Here is a 20,872-nt window from a genome sequence, read left to right as displayed (position 1 = left end):
AGGCTCTTCGATTCTAGACCTTGCTTCCACACCCTAAACTTCATCTCTAGTTCTGGCAGTGACTCAGCTTTAGAGCAAACCCCATTTTAAATGCAGAATGCATATTTTGTTAATATATTTGAGGTTTGCTTCCCCAGCAATCTTCATAGATTTCTGCATGTAAAGTGAATAATAGTCAGTCTAATCATTATAGACTGTTACAAGCACAATTTTGTTCCAAACAACAGATGTATAATAACCAGATCAAATCAAACATACCCTCAGTGCTTCCAGAGAAAAGAACCCATAATGTGAAAGAAATAACCGTGCTGTCTGAAACTTGTTTCGAATTTTGGGTGGTTTGCATTCTGTGTCAGAGTTAACTTGATGACAGTTTTGACAAAGTCTTCTCTGTCACAATGGGCTCCATAGTTGGAATGCTGAATTCTAATTTTGTTCATACATATACAATAGTTTCTACACGCTTTATGTCAACCAAATTCACTCACAAGGCATTGGTCAGCCTGGGTCTATACTATGCAGGTGTATAGTTCAGTCCCACTGAACCCCAAACCATGTGGTTATGAAACAAACTTCTTAACCACACAGCCATGCCTTAACCTCATGATAAATTAAAATTATTTTTTCCAAATCTAACACAAATTGAATCTCCATTTTAACCACACAAACAAAGAAAAACAAACAAATTATAAACTGAAATATAAAGTAGTACTTACCTCCAAAAATGTTGGATAAATATTGAGTTCAACGTCTATATTATCAATATAGGTGAACAATCTAGAAAAAAAAAAACAACCAAAGCATAAATAGGTTGTAATTGTTGATTTTATAGAATTTCAAAATGTTTCTCTAAAAATAACAAACATTTATATTTACAAGATTCACAACAATTTCTTTGGGGACTTTAAAGGTGTAGAAATATAAACATTTGAAATTAAGCAAACATTATTTATTCTCTCAGAAAAATTTATTTAAAAATATTTTATTTTATTTTTGTTTATTTAATTATTTGTTTGTACAAACTTTTTCAAGAGTATATTTATAACAAAATACACTACCAATTAATTTTTGAAATATAATCAAGAACTCCTGCTTTCGTTGCCAGTGTTTGATTGAAAAAAGATGATATCACATTGAATATAGTTTTCTCAATAGGAAATCGTTTGTGTTAATAGTAATGTTGTCACTGCTAGTTCTAATAATAATGTTTGCATTTCTGATTCTCTCTCTCTCTATATATATATATATTCTGTAAATAGAATGAAAAATTAAAGTACACTGAAATAAATGAAAGATATTTCAAGATATAACTAATAGCTTTCTTCTTTTTCAAATGTTTAAAGTGGTGATTACTGTACAATGAAATATTTGGCCTGTGCTTGTTTGGTATAAGTGATGCTCTTGTAGCAAATACAGACATCATCATCATCATCATCATTGTCGTCGTCATCATCGTCGTCGCTGTCATCATCATCATCATCATTATCATCAATGTTGTCTTACTTTCAGTGCTGTTGTGATTATTTGTTTATTATCTCTATGCCAGCAGTATATTTTCATGTGTCTTGGTCTAGTGTGATACAAGAGATATCTTGTATGAGACTTGACTCTCACAAGTTCATATTGTAACTGCATATCCATCAGATCAAACACTGTTCAAATCTCTACAATTGTTACTGATCTATTTTTCTGGTCTTAATGAACCTATTTTTTGCCATCATAACATTTCTAACAAATATGTTATAATCAAACTTAATACATGTATTTCTAATCTAAGCATAATATTTAATATAGAAAGTTCCTTTGTCACTATCAAAATGATTATTCATCAATAGAATGTTAATAATATTAAGTTTTTTACATTTACTAAATGTTAATAATTTAGACAAGCTTCTGCTGACCGATGTTCTCAGCAATGGGAAATAATTCTTTCAAATTTTGGCACACATCCAGTAATTTTGAAGAGAGTAAGTAGTTGATAATATCAACTCCCATACTTGGTTGGTACTTATTTTATTGAGGTCAACTTAACCTTTCAGCCTTTTGGCTGAAAGGTTAAGTTGACCTCAATGGAATTTCAGCTCAGAACATAAAGCCCAAAGAAACGCAGCTAAGCATTTGTTCCATGTGCCAGTTCACTTGTTGGCTTCTGCTCATTTGTTTCTGCCAGTTCACCAGCTTAAGCAATGAGAAATAATTGTTTATGAGACATTCACAGACACCTAGATACTGAGGTAGTTATTTGACCTATTTACAATATGGCAATAAACTCTTCCTATCAAACTTATATCATCATTTAAATCCAGGAACCACTTGAGCAACATGTATAATGTTACTTGTTCCAGTTTTTGTTCTATCCTGTTGGGATGTGTGAGTTCTAACACTTCAAAGACTCTAATTTGGAGAAAAAAATGTTGTATGATCTTGGGAAATAAAAATTCTAATCTTTTGAGATAAGCCCTTCTTCAGATCATTCCTTTTGTTTTTTCATGCCTTTCTGGTGCATCAAGGGGAGCAGCAAGGTGTGATGCTTGTTAATTATCCTTCTGTATTCAGACTATTCAAACAAATATAATGCTTATTTATTCATACTGTTTTGAATTAATCCTGCATTATCTTGTAGCTTCAGGATTTCAATATGATTGTTTATTTTCAGAATAACATTGTAGGGTAGGTGTGAGAGGTTGGATATAGCCAGTTCGAACATAAAACAGATAGAATATTAAGGCCGGATATGGCTTTTTTCAGTGCTAAAGGGTTAAGTCATATGCACCAAAAGTATCTATGCTGCCGAATGCTGAGAACCCTTGCTCTGCTACTGCAAAGCATAAAATGTATTCAAATTTACAGACATTATAGATCAATTGCTGCTGAAGCAAATTGCAATGAGTTCCCTTGGAATCTGGTTTTTAATTGTTAATTATAGATAAGTTTCACACCTACTTCATGGTTGAGCTGTGAGTTGTAGGAAAGATAACTAAGTATAAAAACAATTGTTTTTAACAAAAGAATTAACCCAACCATGCAAAAATGGGTATAAAAAGTGTAAAAATATTTTAGAATATTTAAGGATCAACTCAGGCATGCAAGCATGGGTATAAAAACAGAATAAAAATACTATGCAAATATTTAACTTGCACAAAAATTAGACCAAGTTATTTGAAGGAAATATACATACCTGTACGTTATGGATTCTTCACCAAATAAATTTTTTATTTGTTCCATGTCCTTGTCAAGTGCTGGATTTACTTGCACTTCTTCAAGCATTTCAAGATCCTGCCAATAAATAATAAAGATGATGATGATGATGACAATGACAATGATGACGATGACAACAATGGTGGTGGTGGTGACAATGATAGTAACAACAATGATGAGGGTGAGGATGAGGTGATGTTGATGATGACAAGGATGACAACAACGATGATGATGATGAAGAAGGTTGTCAACAGCAATCACAATGAGGGTGAAGCCAGATGGATCACTAATAATAAATCCAATTTAATATTATCAAGTAAAAATGTATTTCAAAAAATAAAATAAGATAAAATAAAGCATAAAATTTTAATAATAATAATATAAAAACAATGAGTAGTTAAAAAAGATAAAAGCAATGAATAAAGACCTAATTCTATGCAATTAGCAGGGTCTTGTAAAAAATTAATTATGTATTCTTCATTTGGCAGCAGCTGACTTAATCGTTACAGGCGTTTATAGATTATTGATTATAATTGTTTACTCTTTTACTAGTTCTTGTCATTGGATTGTGACCATGCTGGAGTATTGCCTTGAAGGTTTAGTCCAGTCACAGGCAAACTGTAGCCTGCAAGACCTGAATGGCATGCCTAATGGAAAATTACCTTGAATTTTTTTTCAGTATTGCTGCCTGCTTGATGATGAACTATCATGTTTTATGTGATCCACTCATGGAGGTGTGTGGCTTAGTGGTTAGGGTTTGAACTCATGATCGTAAGATTGTAGTTTTGGTTCTTGGACCGGATGTGTTGTGTTCTTGAGCAAAACACTTCATTTCACGTTGCTCCAGTCCCACTTAGCCGGCAAAAATGAGTAATCTTGCGATGGACCAGTGCCCTGTCCAGGTAGGGAATATATACGCCATGAAACCAGGAAACCAGCCCTTATGAGTTGGTATGACTTGAGAAGGTAATTTTACCTTTCAAGTGAAGGTGCATGGCTTAGTGGTTAGGGTGTTGGACTCATTACCGTATGATTGTGGTTTCGATTCCTGGACCAGACAATGTGTTGTGTTCTTGAGCAAAACATTCTATTTCACATTGCACCAGTCCACTCCACTGGCAAAAATCAGTAATCCTGCAATGGATCTGCGTCCTGCCCAGGTGGGGAATATATACACCATGAAACTGGGAGACTGGCCCTTATAAGTTGGTATGACTGAAGAACGTAACTTTTCCTTTACTTTTGTGGGCCACTTCTCAGAAAAAAGGTTGCTCGTGCATGGTTAAGTTCATCAAACCAACTCTAATACTTATTTTATTCTATGGGTCACTTTTTGCTCAACTGCTAAGGATGTAAACAAACTAACGCCAGTTGTCAAGCCGTGAGTGAACAAATACAAAGACAAGCATGCCATCATCACCACCAAATCTATCTACCCTCCTCCTTCTCCTCAACGTTGCTGTTGTCATCTACACCACTACAACTGTCACTGCCACCACAACCATCACCACCACTACTACCACTGCCACGCCCAACCCACCACCACTACCAGCAACAACAACAATAGCTCTATGACACTACTACAGATAGTGCCACCAACAACCTCTGCAGCCATCACCATCATAAACAGCAAGGAAACTCAAAACAAGGAGAGAAGCATCTATGTGCATACTTAACTTGTTAGAAATAGTAGCTAAAAGGTCATTTTGGATAATGTAGTCCAAGACATACAAAATGGTTGGTTTGTCATGCCTGGAATGTCTTTGATCATAGGTCCACTAAATCAAAGATGACCTGAAGCTAAAAAAACAACAGCAGCAGCTCCAGCAAAGGCTACCTAGAATCTTAAAAAAGAAAGAACTGTAGCTCTTAAAATTAGACAGGATGGCTGTTACTAGAAAGCTTGCCAATGAGGAAGCCTCTAAGTGGTCACTTAAATTGCAAGAAATAGCATAAAAATCTGCCTCAAATCACATCCCATTTAGAAAAGGACACATTGGAGAATATATTCCTCAAGATACTATATTGGAAAACACTGTATCTATGGTGAACTAGCAGTTGGCTCTCGGTCATGTGGTGGATCAAAGGGAAGATACAAGGACATTCTCAAGAAAACCTTGAAAAAATGTAACTTAATGCAGTTTACTTGGGAATGTTTTGCTCAAGATCACTCACTGTGGTGTACAGCTGTGTACTCTGGAGTACAGCACTCAGAAACAGAAATGATCAGAGAAACTACAGAAAGGAAGACAACAGGGAAAGTATGAGCCCCACTGAGTCTTGATTCTGCTGTTATGTGACTCCACTGAAATGATGGATCTTATGTGCATATTGGCCTAATAAGCCAACTAAGAACCCATAGAAGTAAAGCTAATAGTCTGGTCGTCTTCAGAAACATGAAGGACGAATGTTGTATTTGAAAATAAAATGAGATTGTCATATCTGCTGATCAAAGAACTGGTTACTTAATTAAGGATGACTTGCAGATAACCACCACCACCACCACCACCACCACCACCAACAACAACAACAACACAGGCAATGAGCTTCTACATGGTAACTCAACCTGTTACACATAACCAAAATCTCACATAAAACACACCTAACCATTTTAAAAGGAAGGACACATAGAATAGAGTATTTTTGAATAAAAGGCTGGCTAGTTATGTTTGAGACATCTTGATTTCAGATCCTTTTGATCGGGGTTGACCTGGGGCTAAACAACAACGGCAGCACATTATTCTTTTACACCATCACTGCAGCTATACTATAAAGATCATCTCTGCTATCAAAAGTATTAGTTGGACAATACCACCACCACCACCACCACCACCACTGCCACCATCATTGACATCACAAAAGACAATGGCCTCAGGCATCACCAACAAGTGCTACAACAGCAGTACAATAATTTTACCACTACCAGAACCACCACCACAATCACCACTGTCATCACCATGGCCACTACCATCATCATTGCTACCCTCACCACCACCATAAGTGCTAATAATTACAAGAACAATAACCACACCAATATCTGTAAACATATCAAGCAATTCAAATGTCATCTTATCTTTTATATATATATATGTGTGTGTGTGTGTGTGTGTGTGTGTGTGTGTGTATGTGTGCACACATGCATACACATATTCATGATAAACATACATACATATATATATATACACACACACATATATACACACAGCTCTTTTATTGATAAACTCTAACATTTAAATGTGTAAACACACATACATACACCACACATATGCACCCGCACAAAACATCAAACAATGAAAGTAATAAAATTAGATCAATGGAAATATTATTAATAATTAAAAAAACAAACAAACAATTATATAAACATACACACAGAAACAAATATAAAAAATTTAAAAATTTAAAAAATGCCAGACAATAAAATGTAAAGGTGAAAGGTAATAACGAGGGAAAAACGATAGAGCTGATGAATTCATTATGGTTGATATTTCTCACAAGAAACAACGAAGACAAGCTCTCTCCCATTCTCCATGCTGCTAATTAATTGTTGATCAAGAGATAAAACATGCAAAGTTTCATCTAAACATGGCAATTAGAATTGCTAAATGGATGATGTTTTACATTAATTTACATTGTTCGTTGTTGTTGTTGCTGTTTTTATTTTTATTGTTTTGTTTTTCTTTTGGAGGCTGCATAATGATATTGTGGTGGAGTGGATAAATGTATTGGACTCCCAATTCAGAGATTCTGAGTTCAAATATGCCGCAGGTTTTTCCATTACTTTGTTTTTACATTCAATATTTGATTTTACTTACAATCTCTCACCTATCTGTGGGTGAAAAAAAATATAGGCATAGGCTATGGCTGTATGGTTCAGTCCTACTGCATAACACCTTGGGTAAGTGTCTTCCACTATAACTGCAGGCCAACCAAAGCCTTGTGAGTGGATTTGGTAGATGGAAACTGAAAGAAGCCCATCGCATATGCGTGTGTGTCTTGTGTCTGTGTTTGTCTCCCCATCCCCACTTGACAGTGTTGGTGTGTTTATGTACCTGTAACTTAGCAGCTCGGCAAATGATATTAATAAAATATGTCCTGGGATCAATTTGTTCAACTAAAACCATGCTCCAGCATGGTCACAGTCAAATAACTGAAACAAGTAAAAAAATAAAAGAAAAGAATAGAAAGGTAGATTTAACCCTTTTGATGCTAACCCACCTGAGACTGTTCTTGGTCCTATGATACAAGCTTAATGTGTTAAAATGATCTAAATTAAAACTTTCTATCAAAATCTCATGCTAATTTTTGTTCCAAGTACCAGCCCAATAACGACAAAGTTATTTTCAAAATCAATTGAATCAAAGTCAGCCTATTTCAGCAGAAATATGGTAAGAAGAGGGTTAATCCATTGCTCAGCTGAATGCTCCCACTTTCTGTCACATGGTCCAATTCTTGTAGTTTGGTGATTTGTGTGTCTCAATGACTCTGAGAGTTATATCAGTGGATATCCCATGCAGGGAAGGTCAACTGAGGGTGAACTAATATGGACTGTCACTTCTTAGAGATAAAAATGGGTTTATGTAGGGCCAACACCCCTACCTAGAAAAAAAGCAAAGTTACTGAAGCATTAATGACAATTCAAAACCAACAAGATCAAAGAGACGAAGGCGTTTCCTTAGGGAATCCACAAGGGGAAGAGGTAGCAGAAGAGAGAATGCTATAAACTATGGTAGAATTGAAAAAGCAGAAAAAACAGCCAGAGTCAAGAACAGTGAAGAAAAGTTATTGATGGTAAACACTTCATAAGGAATGAAGGGTTTAACCCTTTAGCTTTCTGATTACTCAGTCAAATGTGATGATCATTCATTCATATGGTTTTAAATTAATCATACATTATCTTCTAGCTTCAAGGTTTTGATGATGTGATTGCTTATATTTAGAATGACATTCTAGGGTAGGTGTGAGAGGTAAAATCTGATTGGTTTGAACATAAAACAGGTAAAATATTTGGACTGGATATGGCTGGTTAAGTAAGTATTTAGGTGACTTTAGCAAATTTCTCTTTTGCAATGATTCAGGCCAATTCATTAGGTTGAATATAGCCTACCTTTCAGTTGTCACAGCGGCCCTGAAACGGGCTATCAGCATTACTTTTCCTCTTCAGACCAAACGACAATGAAAAAGGCAGCAGAGTGTCTGGGAGTTTTACCTTTGATAGAGTTGTTTGGTTTGTTAATGCTTCAGAATCAAGAAGTAATTCAGAAACTCTTCAGTTCTTGGAGAATTTAGGGAGCATTTGTTTACAATATGCTGATGAGTAATATCAGCACATTATAATTAGACTACAAGACAGTAAGAAAGATTCTATATAATCATTTGACCTGCTAAAAATAGTAGTAAAATCTCTATCAAACCACACATTACTGTCTTCAAAAAGGACACATTGAATATGGCCTGGAGAAAAGATGTGATGTTCATGAAAAGAATGCTTTTGATTACATGTTTGCTTGATCAGGGTTGGTTTAGGGATAAGCAGCAACAATAACAATATCACCATTATACCACCACCATCAACAACAACAACAGCAGCAGCAGTAGCACCACCGCCACCACCACCACCACCAAAAACAACAACAACAAATACACATTGATGTACATCATTATTCAATCCTATCTACTTGCCAATAAGCTATCAAATATGAAGTGATTAGCAGCATTCGAATTGTTTGTTTGTAGGTCAACATATTAACAGCATAGCTATGAATCCAACTTCATTGATGGTTTATTAGCAGCAACTACTTGTATGTATTAGCATTGTATGTATTGTCATGCTACAAGTATGTATTGAGATGGTAGGCTTAACATACAGTCTGTTTTAACACTACTGGATAATTCTTGGACTTTCACCCTGTTACAAACATTAAAACCAAGCCCTTAGTCGTCTCCTTACCTACGATTTTCTTGCAGATATTATCTCAAGCTGAATCAGCTACATCACCCTCACTAGTCCATAATGGCTTTCAAAGGTTATGGCATGCTCTTCTACCCCAGACTTACTTAAAGAAAAACAACCAGAAGTTACAGGAACAGATGCCAGCAACATTTGTCCAATGGTTTATATTCATCAAAAATGCTAACAGTAATCCAGAAGTTATATTAATCAATGCCAACATTTATCTCCAAGGTTATACAGAATATTACTAAACATTAAACAGAAAGCTATAAAAATTCATGAATGGCCACATTGCATGAATACTAAATGCTTTTGTATAAGGAATAGTATCAGATGTTTATTACATATATATTTGCAACTTTACAATGTTGGAATTATAAGCCTCAAATATTACCATTTTACTGCAAAATTAAACAAACTGGAAGCATTTTAAAATTATAAACATTAACTACAGAACTAAGAAGTATAATGATGATTCCAAAATTTAGCCAAATTCTCTTCAGACTAAAACCAACTAAATGTTGAATTTAGTCTGAATAATACATTACAACTAATAGCTCATAGATGTACTGTTTATTCTCTTTGTTACTTCTAGCGCTGTTACAATAGACTTTGCTTGTCTCAACTAGCACATTGTTGCACCTGTTTATCATTCATTTCTTGTCCCTGCTATTTTGTCTTGGCTCATGAGTCCATGTTTAAGCATTTTTGTCTCATACTGTTTTCCTTCACATGCAACCCTCTGGAATCCCCTGCTGCCCATATTTTCTACAAACATTAACATCATGTGAAGGAGTGTGCTCTAGTGGTTGGGGTGTTAGGTTCATGATCGTTAGATCATGGATTCAAGTCTTTGCCTGGATTGCACGTTATGATCTTGAGCGATGAGTAGCTCATTTCACATTGCTCCAGTTTACATTGCTGGAAATGAATACTAATGGTGTCTGAGGGTCAACCTTGTAATGGGCTGGTGTCTTGTTTGGAGGTGAGTCCATGTACTGTCAGATATTTAAACACTTCAGAAACCCAGACAGGCTCTGGTTTCATCATGAGCTTGTAGGCTGAGGCAGACATTAACATTACAGAAGTTTAAACTGAATGTCAACTGCAACAACATAAATCCCATAACCAGAAAGAATTCACAAAGCTCATAATCATTTCTCCCTTCTCCAATCTGCTGATTAATCAATAACAAAAAGTAAGCAACAGAAAAGTTATTTTTCTTACCTCATGCATAATGAAGTCATTGTTCTCATCACTACTACACTCCGTTTCAGAACTGTCTGTACTTGGGACAAAGGTCTCAGAGTTTTCTGAAGAATCCGAGCTTTCATCTGTTGTCAGCTGCAGATCATATCCAATATCTGATACTTCCATTGTATTCAGTGTTGATACTAACACATTATCTGCAACATAAGACATTAGAAAAAAAATATTTATTTTGTATTCTGAAGTAAATAGCATATGAATGTGTGTAAGTAGATTTTGGTATCATATCTTTATGTGTAGAAATGAGTGATTTTATTCTATAGTTAGCTTCCAAACATTTTGTGTCATTTAGCCAAACTAAATTCACTGGTGTAAATAATTAATAATATCTATTAATCCAGCTGTAGAAACTCTGCCAAATCAGACTGGAGCCTGGTGTTGCCATCCGGTTTCACCAGTCCTCAGTCAAATCGTCCAACCCATGCTAGCATGGAAAGCGGACGTTAAACGATGATGATGATGATGATGATGATGTCAATTTATTATACAAAGAATATATGCATGTGTGTAAGTGTATGTAAATAAGTAAGTATATGTTTGTGAAATACACTTACATATATTTTATGTGTGTGTATATATATCTGTATGTATGTATATTACTTTAAGCAGTTTGATTTGGTTTCATACAACTTAAAGTTTTGCAAGCCTCTAACAGAAGACTGTCTCTTTCAGATTTTACATTACTAAATTTATGTATGTGTGTGTATATATATATATAGCTCCCCTCTCTCTCAATATATATATATATATATATATATATGTATGTATATATACTCTCTGAGTGGTTGGCGTTAGGAAGGGCATCCAGCTGTAGAAACTCTGCCAAATCAGACTGGAGCCTGGTGTTGCCATCCGGTTTCACCAGTCCTCAGTCAAATCGTCCAACCCATGCTAGCATGGAAAGCGGACGTTAAACGATGATGATGATGATATACACACACACACAAACACATGCATATATATATATATATATATATTTATATATATATATATATACACACACATATACATACACACCCACACAACACCCACACATATTTATATATAACCATCATTTTATAAAGTGTGCAGGGTACTTTGTTTTACCATGGCAGCTGTATTTGTGAGGATATTTTATTACTTGCAAGACTATAGAGACTCCTTGCTTGAAAGGGAGAATACAAGATAGATGCTTTATGTGAAGTGTGAAGAGAATAATGTATGATGGGAGGAGCAGGGACTGGTTTGTTGCATGCATGTGTGAGTGTGTGTGTGTGTGTGCGCGTGTGTGTGTGTGTGTGTGTGTGTGTGTGCACGTAGAAATTCATAGCTATCTCACATTTTTACATAGGTGGATGTGGTCAGAGAAGTACCAGAAAGAGCAGTAAACTTTGAAGAGGTGCCAGAATGTACCTTCAAGGAAACATGTCTAACTTAAATAGAAAAAGAGACGGGAGAATCAGTGTGTGAGTGTGTGTGTGAGTGTGTGTGTTTGCGTGCGTGTGTGTGTGTGTTTGTGTGCATGTGTGTGTGTGTGCAAGCAAGTGAGGTTGCAAGAGTGGTGGCGAGTGAGAGATGGGTATAAAAATCAGCTGAAGGTGCTTAGATGTATATAGGAGGTAAATATAGTAAATTTTGAACAGGGATGCAGGTGGTCGATGGTAAATATGAGTGGGAGTGATAATGGTAAGAAAGAGGGATGGTAAGAAAGAGGTGGCAAGCTGTCAGAACCGTTAGCATGCCAGGCGAAATACTTAGCGGTATTTCGTCTGCTGTTACGTTCTGAGTTCAAATTCCGCCGAGGTTGACTTTGCCTTTCATCCTTTCGGGGTCGATAAATTAAGTACCAGTTACGCACTGGGGTCGATGTAATCGACTTAATGCCTTTGTCTGTCCTTTTTGTCCCCTCTATGTTTAGCCCCTTGAGGGATGTCAATATGAAGTAGGTGGCAGGAGGAACCCAGTTGTGTGCATTAATGGTGTACAGACACATTATGTTTCAAGGACATAATGTGTATATATATATGTATATGCAGAGGATGTGTGCGTATGTGTGTGTGAGTGCGTGTGTGTGCATGTGTGTAACTTCATACGCATATTGTTGTACAACTCTTTGAGGAGACTGAACAGTTTTATTAACAGTTAGTGACTAAAATCTGCATTAGTTGAAGACTCAGTAAGAATTGTAGTGATATAATATTGTCATCCTAACATTCATGACTATTTTAAAATCTAGTCCATAAATCCTAGTGAATTACCTTCCAAAGCTTCCAGATTGAGGGACTTTGATATTGAAAGATACAAATCTATGGTATCAAACTGAGTGAATATACAGGCTGCTTAATGTGACTTCAAAACTCATCTCCGAAATATATAGAAAAACTAATATTGCAATGTTTAATGAAATAAACACAGAAAGAAAAGAGTAAGCCACTCTGTTAAAAACAGAAGACCCTGTGGTACCCCATGCTTAAGGATAACAAATCTGATTTTCTTTCCAATAATAAACTCTAAATGTAGGCTGATTAACCCTCCTAAAAATGAGTTAGGTAAAGTAAATTTGTCCTTGATGCTATCAATTCTGATACGAGAAGGGTCAATGAATAGGTCCAACAGAATTGCAGCACTTTCACTATCAAGTGGTAATGCAATATTGAGTAGAAAGCTCTTGAAGAGAGTTAAGAAGAGGAAAAACCTGACTCGATCCTCCTTTTTTCTTAGATGTCTTTCTGAAGATAGCCAGAAACATTTTATTCCTCACTGGACACCATTTTCCAAGCATACATATCACAAACTTTATAAGTATATTATAAATATAAAGATTAGTCATTTCTACCAAGACAATGTCACTTTCAATATTACATGCTACAACAGTAAAAAGTATGCAACTATGCAGTTTTTATTCTGGACACCTACATACAATTGCTAATATCAATCCATTTGTCCTTATTGGAGATTCAGCTTGTTCTTGGCAGTGTGTCATAGATTGACCCACTCTCTAAATGACAGTATCTTCCAAAATTACTCAGCGCTCCCAGCCAGCAAATTCAAGGGTTGGTTCACTCAACATATGTAGTCCTTTAGGTCTGGGAATAGGGAAAATTCCACCTTTCTATTCCATATTATTTAGAGACTCTCAGATCAAAGTAATGACCTAGCCAACATAATCTGAGGCATGCCTGACAAGAGCTCTCCTTATTTGCTCAGAACATATAGCTACCGTCTCTGCCACTCGGAAAAACAGCACATATTGAAACAGCATGCCATATCTCTTAAAAAAACAAAAAACAAAAAAAAAATCATACCATTTCATCAACATAGCTCCATATAAATTTGAAGCCATTAATTGATAGTAATGTTTCATAACTTTAACTGTATCTTTAGTGAAGTTCTTTTAAATTTCAACTGGAATATTTCATGAAAGCAAAGGTCTATTTTTATCTATTGAGTTACAGCTATTCCCTTTTCAGCTGCTACTAATACAAACACTTAGTAGTTGCCTAGCAGTCATCTCTCAAATGAACTGAGCTAACAGGACTGAAATTTATCCATCAACTTTCTTTAAAATTCTGGAGACCCTGCACTTGGATGTAAAGGACCTAAAGAATCAGATATGGTTTAACATGTGTGAAACATTGAATAATGTAGATTTAAAACATTAACTGTTAATACATACCTACATGATGCATGCATATGTATGTACATACATACATACACTATAAATTAACAGCTAAAATAGTCAATATAAACAACATCAAACATTACACTTTTGTAAACATCAGTAAGAAGATGACACTGGAAAGTTTTGCCAAGAGTGTCTTCAGCATGGAGAATTTACAGTTAAGTGCAGGCTACCATACATGAGGTGGTGACAAGAAAATAATTTATAATTTATTTACGTTACAATCAAAATGTAAAAGTCATTAGTATTAATGGAAATTTATTTTCTGAAAGGGAAACAAAAAGAACTTCTCCAATTTCAATCAACCAAAAAGTAAATAAATAGATGAAAGACAGAGGGAATGTTTCTGAACTTTGGCCCTGATGGCAACTCTAGACAATCTTAGTTCATTCAACAACTGCCAAGGTCTCAGAATGACCAAGAAGCCTGACTACGTGCAGTGCTAAGTGACTGACATCACCAATAAAGTAGGCAGTGATGTAGTGGATAGATATTTATGCTCAATTTGAGTGAAAAGATAATTCTAAGTCAGAAACTCAGTGTAGAATAATCAGTAATGTGGTCATCTGGCAAAATGATAAATACAGATAAACCATAACAGGTTTGTAATTATTTTTCCTGATCTTAAATTAGTGTTAATAAAAACATAATGTTTCATATTAGGTCAAAGTATATCTTTAAAAAAAAAACCTAATTTAAAGGTCCAATATTCTCAATTCAAAAACCTAGGATTAGGATAGGGTCAATCTCATAGCTGTTTTTATAGGCATATCCGATTTCCAAATCTTTCTCTCACATTTTTTGCACTCAAAAACTATTATAATCCACCAAATATAATGCTAACTAAAACTGACATACACTTAGTTCACTTCAGACCACGTCAGTGGATGAACTTTGAATAAAGTTGCATAGTCAAACAACCAGTTGAAAGTAACTGAATGAAAATGCAATTTCATGATGGTTATGCAGCAGAAACGTCCCTTGGACACATTTAAATCATTTATGCTTATAAATATGTACACACACACACACACACACACACACACACATATGTAGTTAATTTACTACTTTGCATCTCCATAACTTAAGGCATATTATTTTCACATTATTGTTGAGGCTGTATCAATTCAAGTTGTCTTACCACTATCACTTCCTCAGCTACTCCCCAATGCCATAAACCACAGCTACCTTCATAGACATTACTATAAGATTACAGTAATAGACTGAGAAAACATAAGATTTGAAATTTGATAGAACAAAAATTTAATGTTAAAGATGAAAGAAAATATAGTATACACTTTACCCTAACAAGGCATCTACTAAAAAAGATAAAGGTAGGAAAGAAAACAAATAAAGGAAAATGAGGAATAGAAGGAAAAAGAAAGAGTGGAAGAGAAAGAGAAAAAAGACACAAAAACAAAGAAAAGAAAAGAAAAGTAAAGTCATCTAAATGTTTCAGTGAAGTAGAATGTCATTGGCTAGGTTATTGATCCGTGACCAAATAATTTGCCACCTAATAATATATGTATTATTCAAACATATGTCTTCCCCTAGTGGACAGTTATTACAAAGGAGATAATCATTTCTACATAATATTTGGTGGGATCAAAAATTTGAATTTGATATTAAAGAATTATAAAATGTATAGAATTCACATGAAAGACACACAGGCATATTAGATGCATTGCAATTTCAAGAGTGCATATTCATGAAAAAGTTTTTTAGTGCATTAAAGCATGTGATGTAGGTCTAACTTTACATATAGGACTTGGGGTGATTTTTTGGATTTTTTTTTTGAAAAAAATGTGTTTTATATTTAATCAAATAAGGTACTTCAAATTTTTATTTTTGTTAACTTATTAGGCACAGGCATGGCTGTGTGGCAAGAAGTTTGCTTCCCAATCACATGGTTCTGGGTTCAACCCTACTAGCTTGCTGCCTTTGAGGTATTTCTAATTTTGTGACAAGCCTTTTTTTCAGAGAAAAATAGAGGGAGAGAGAGAGAGAGAGGAGAGAGTGGGAGTGAGAGAGTGAGAGAGAAAGAGACAAAGTTATATAAATCACAGAATTTATTTATAATATTTTAATGGAACTTATTTTGTGAACTAGTAAATTTGAATGAATTTGTATTCTACAGGAAGACATGATTTCTAACATATTTGGCATAGCCATATTCTAAAAATAAGCAGGAAAAAAGGGACATAAAAACCTGTGGTTTTTCTCTGAAGAAGGAGCCTTTTGAAACATTGAGATTAACTTGCAATACCAATGGTATAACAACTTAATCATATTTGCAAATTGGTTATTGATTTTTGCAAATGTAAATCCCATTCAGTTATTCAGACTTGTTTTTATTTGTTTATTTGATTAAAAAAAAAAACCCTTCTGAGATTAAAGGTGTACGGTGATAATGATAGAATTTGAACTTAGAGCAATGTGACACAACAGATCAGCCTATATATGCTAAATGCATTCTAAATGCTAACCCTCCTCTTAGTAAAAGTGATAGTTAATGTTAAGAAGTAAAAGGATGTGAAATAATTTGAAGCGACAAAAGATAAATGTGGTAGCAGAGCAATCCTATGCATAAAAACTTTGTTCATATGTGCATTTATGTGTGTGTGTGTGTATGAGTGATTGGTGTTAGGAAGGAGCATCCAGCTGTAATAATCCTGCCAAAACAGGTGCAGAAGTCTGGTGCAGGCTTCTGCCTGGCCGGCTCCTGTCACACCTTCCCACCCATGCCAGCATGGAAGACAGATGTTAAGCAATGAATATATGTATATATATATATATGTATACGTACATACATATATGCATGTAAGTCATCTAATAGTATAAGTCAAGAAAAAATGCACTCATATCGCAGTGTACAGTATTATATATCCATTACGGCCAATCTTACCAATTGGTTTCACGCTAGGTATTCAATGGAGTGTAAGGTAATAGTCCGATTATATAACCCTGAGCTCATCAGAGGTAGCCATTTTTCATTCTATAACAGTTACCTCTGATGAATGCAGGGTTAAATAATTGGACTGTTATTTAACACTCCATTGAGTCTCTAGCACAAAACTGATTGATAAGATTGGATGTAATGGATATGTAATACTGTATACTTCGATCAATATATATATATTTATATATTCTCTTTTTGGAATATCTTGAAGCACACACATAAAACTTTAAATAATAAGATGTAAATGTCGGGTTGAAAAACCCTTTTGGATAGAAAAAGGCTGTGGTACTTGAACCTAGGTCTCCTGTAGACATAATAGGTGTTCAACCATTGTACCAAAGTATCCCTTTGAATATCTCTATTCATTTTTGTTAACTTTAGTCAAATCAGTAAGAACTATATGTCTACAGATGTGGGTACAACATATTCTCTCAGGTAAGAATGAAATTAACTAAAATGGATAAAGAAATTCAAAGGATTGCTTTGGTACAATGGTTGAATACCTGTCATATCTACAGTAGATGTGTGCTTGAGTCACACAGGTAGCCTTTGACTTTTCCTATCCAAAAGGATTTTACAACCCAATATTTACATGCATATCTACATTCATAATTTTATGTGTGTGCTTCGGAATATTCCAAAACGAGAATTAGTGCAAGTTGTCTAGTACATTTATAAAATTCTTATGGTGTCAACAATTTTTACATATATATATATATATATATATATATATATATATATATATACATATACATATATATATATATATATATATATATATATATATATACATATAGTCTGATTTGCCTCCATGTGAATTAAAGTTTTCCGGGTGTCTAACAAAATCTTGTCTCTTTCAGGCTTAGAATACCATATATATATATATATATATATATATATAATAGTTATCGCCAAGCCAACATGGCAGTCCCAAAATTAGGACGAAAGCTGCCGTGAATTAGCTCCAAGAAGCCATCGCCTCTAGCTAGCTATGTGACACACGAAACCTGTGTCCTTTATAACCTTCGAACAGGGGAGGTCAGCAGTGTCCCCCTGCTGGTTTGGCATCTGCAGACTAGACTAGTTTCAGGGTGTTGCCCCTTGTCAATGCAGAGTAGCCAAGCCTTAGCCAGGCGGCGCTGCTGACTATCTGCTCGAAGGTTATTTATCTAATTTCAGTGGAATCTATCCACTGGTTTTCAGAAATAGAGTTATTAATATTTCTAAGTCTCTCTAAAGGAGACTACGGCAGCGGTACTGGAAATTAATAGTCATCGCCAAGCCAACATGGCAGTCCCAAAATTAGGACGAAAGCTGCCGTGAATTAGCTCCAAGAAGCCATCGCCTCTAGCTAGCTATGTGACACACGAAACCTGTGTCCTTTATAACCTTCGAACAGGGGAGGTCAGCAGTGTCCCCCTGCTGGTTTGGCATCTGCAGACTAGACTAGTTTCAGGGTGTTGCCCCTTGTCAATGCAGAGTAGCCAAGCCTTAGCCAGGCGGCGCTGCTGACTATCTGCTCGAAGGTTATTTATCTAATTTCAGTGGAATCTATCCACTGGTTTTCAGAAATAGAGTTATTAATATTTCTAAGTCTCTCTAAAGGAGACTACGGCAGCGGTACTGGAAATTAATAGTTATCGCCAAGCCAACATGGCAGTCCCAAAATTAGGACGAAAGCTGCCGTGAATTAGCTCCAAGAAGCCATCGCCTCTAGCTAGCTATGTGACACACGAAACCTGTGTCCTTTATAACCTTCGAACAGGGGAGGTCAGCAGTGTCCCCCTGCTGGTTTGGCATCTGCAGACTAGACTAGTTTCAGGGTGTTGCCCCTTGTCAATGCAGAGTAGCCAAGCCTTAGCCAGGCGGCGCTGCTGACTATCTGCTCGAAGGTTATTTATCTAATTTCAGTGGAATCTATCCACTGGTTTTCAGAAATAGAGTTATTAATATTTCTAAGTCTCTCTAAAGGAGACTACGGCTAAGGCTTGGCTACTCTGCATTGACAAGGGGCAACACCCTGAAACTAGTCTAGTCTGCAGATGCCAAACCAGCAGGGGGACACTGCTGACCTCCCCTGTTCGAAGGTTATAAAGGACACAGGTTTCGTGTGTCACATAGCTAGCTAGAGGCGATGGCTTCTTGGAGCTAATTCACGGCAGCTTTCGTCCTAATTTTGGGACTGCCATGTTGGCTTGGCGATAACTATTAATTTCCAGTACCGCTGCCGTAGTCTCCTTTAGAGAGACTTAGAAATATTAATAACTCTATTTCTGAAAACCAGTGGATAGATTCCACTGAAATTAGATAAATAACCTTCGAGCAGATAGTCAGCAGCGCCGCCTGGCTAAGGCTTGGCTACTCTGCATTGACAAGGGGCAACACCCTGAAACTAGTCTAGTCTGCAGATGCCAAACCAGCAGGGGGACACTGCTGACCTCCCCTGTTCGAAGGTTATAAAGGACACAGGTTTCGTGTGTCACATAGCTAGCTAGAGGCGATGGCTTCTTGGAGCTAATTCACGGCAGCTTTCGTCCTAATTTTGGGACTGCCATGTTGGCTTGGCGATAACTATTAATTTCCAGTACCGCTGCCGTAGTCTCCTTTAGAGAGACTTAGAAATGTTAATAACTCTATATATATATATATATACATTTATATTGATGTCAATAAAAAATTTAATAAAACTATATATGTATATATACACACACACACACATACATATATATATATATATATATATATATATATATATATATATATATATATAATACAAAGAATATATATACATGTATACACACATATATGTACATACTTACATCTACATGTGTATATACATGCATATCAGGGTACAGGACGTTAGAACAATAAACTACAGACAACGGAACGAACACATAGGAAAACGGAAAGCCACTTGGAATATCCCTTCATCAGCTGTCTCTATTCTATCTAGACGTTTCGAAGACAAGACAGAACGTACTCTAGAATAGTCTCTTCCTGAGTAGTGGATCAACCCACTACACAGAGGATTCCAAGGTGGCAAACACAAACCAAGACAGGAAAAAATGGACAGTGAAAACAACATTCAAAAGCCGTATGGCCAAACGCAAATCTGAGGTAGAACGCTAGTAGTTCGTCTTGCCTTCACAGCGGCTGGAGTGAAAAGAAAGTTGACCACAGGTCACACGAGAGCAGAGAGGATGATGGAGGGAGGAAGTGGAACAAGGAGGAAGGGACAGAAACAGTGAAGTAGAAGCCAGGACAGAAGGGTAGATAGGAAGATAGAGGAAGACAGATAGATAAATAGATAGAGAGGATGGTGGAGGGAGGAAGTGGAACAAGGAGGAAGGGACAGAAGGGTATAGCAGTGAAGTAGAGGCCAGGACAGAGGTATAGATAGAAAGATGGAGGAAGACAGATAGATAAATAGATAGAAAGATAGATAGATAGATAGACAGATAGATAGATAGATAGATAGATAGATAGATAGATAGATAGATAGATAGATAGATAGATAGATAGAAAGATAGTCACGTCAGAATAATAGTAGACTTACTATATATATATATATCCATTTTGAAATAGCAATTCAGATTCTAAGATTTGGTTCTGTGTCAGCACTAAATTGTACCATCTCTCATGGAGTTTATAAGTTTGCTGTCTGGGGTTTTTTAACTTTATTAAGGATTAGGTGAAGGCAGGTTTATTGTCACAGGTCAAAAGTTTCTGGGTTTCTTACGGGTTTTGTATATAACTTCAACGATATCTACAAGTCAGTTGAAAGGTATTTGAAGTTTTATGAAAGCAATCACAAAACTCAAAACCTATTTTTAAA

General features: G+C 35.7%; 1 protein-coding gene across 6 annotated transcripts in view; it reads right to left on the bottom strand.

The window, feature by feature from the left end:
* The window catches only part of LOC106868150 (protein mono-ADP-ribosyltransferase PARP6), a 186,687-nt gene that overhangs the window by 56,802 nt on the left and 109,013 nt on the right, over positions 1-20,872 (bottom strand). For all 6 annotated transcript variants that reach the window (XM_089349123.1, XM_089349125.1, XM_014913284.3 and 3 more), the window contains 3 exons: positions 10,376-10,554; positions 3,179-3,276; positions 717-777 (listed from right to left, as the gene is read on the bottom strand). In XM_089349123.1, the coding sequence (XP_089205249.1) occupies positions 717-777; positions 3,179-3,276; positions 10,376-10,554 (338 nt within the window). The remainder of the gene's footprint in view (positions 1-716; positions 778-3,178; positions 3,277-10,375; positions 10,555-20,872) is intronic.

Source organism: Octopus bimaculoides, chromosome 3 (genome assembly GCF_046866305.1).
Source record: "Octopus bimaculoides isolate indiv1 chromosome 3, ASM4686630v1, whole genome shotgun sequence".
In the NCBI taxonomy this organism is placed as follows: domain Eukaryota; kingdom Metazoa; phylum Mollusca; class Cephalopoda; order Octopoda; family Octopodidae; genus Octopus; species Octopus bimaculoides.
The sequence above is the reverse complement of the archived record's forward strand: the minus strand, read 5'-3'. Positions and strand labels throughout refer to the sequence as shown.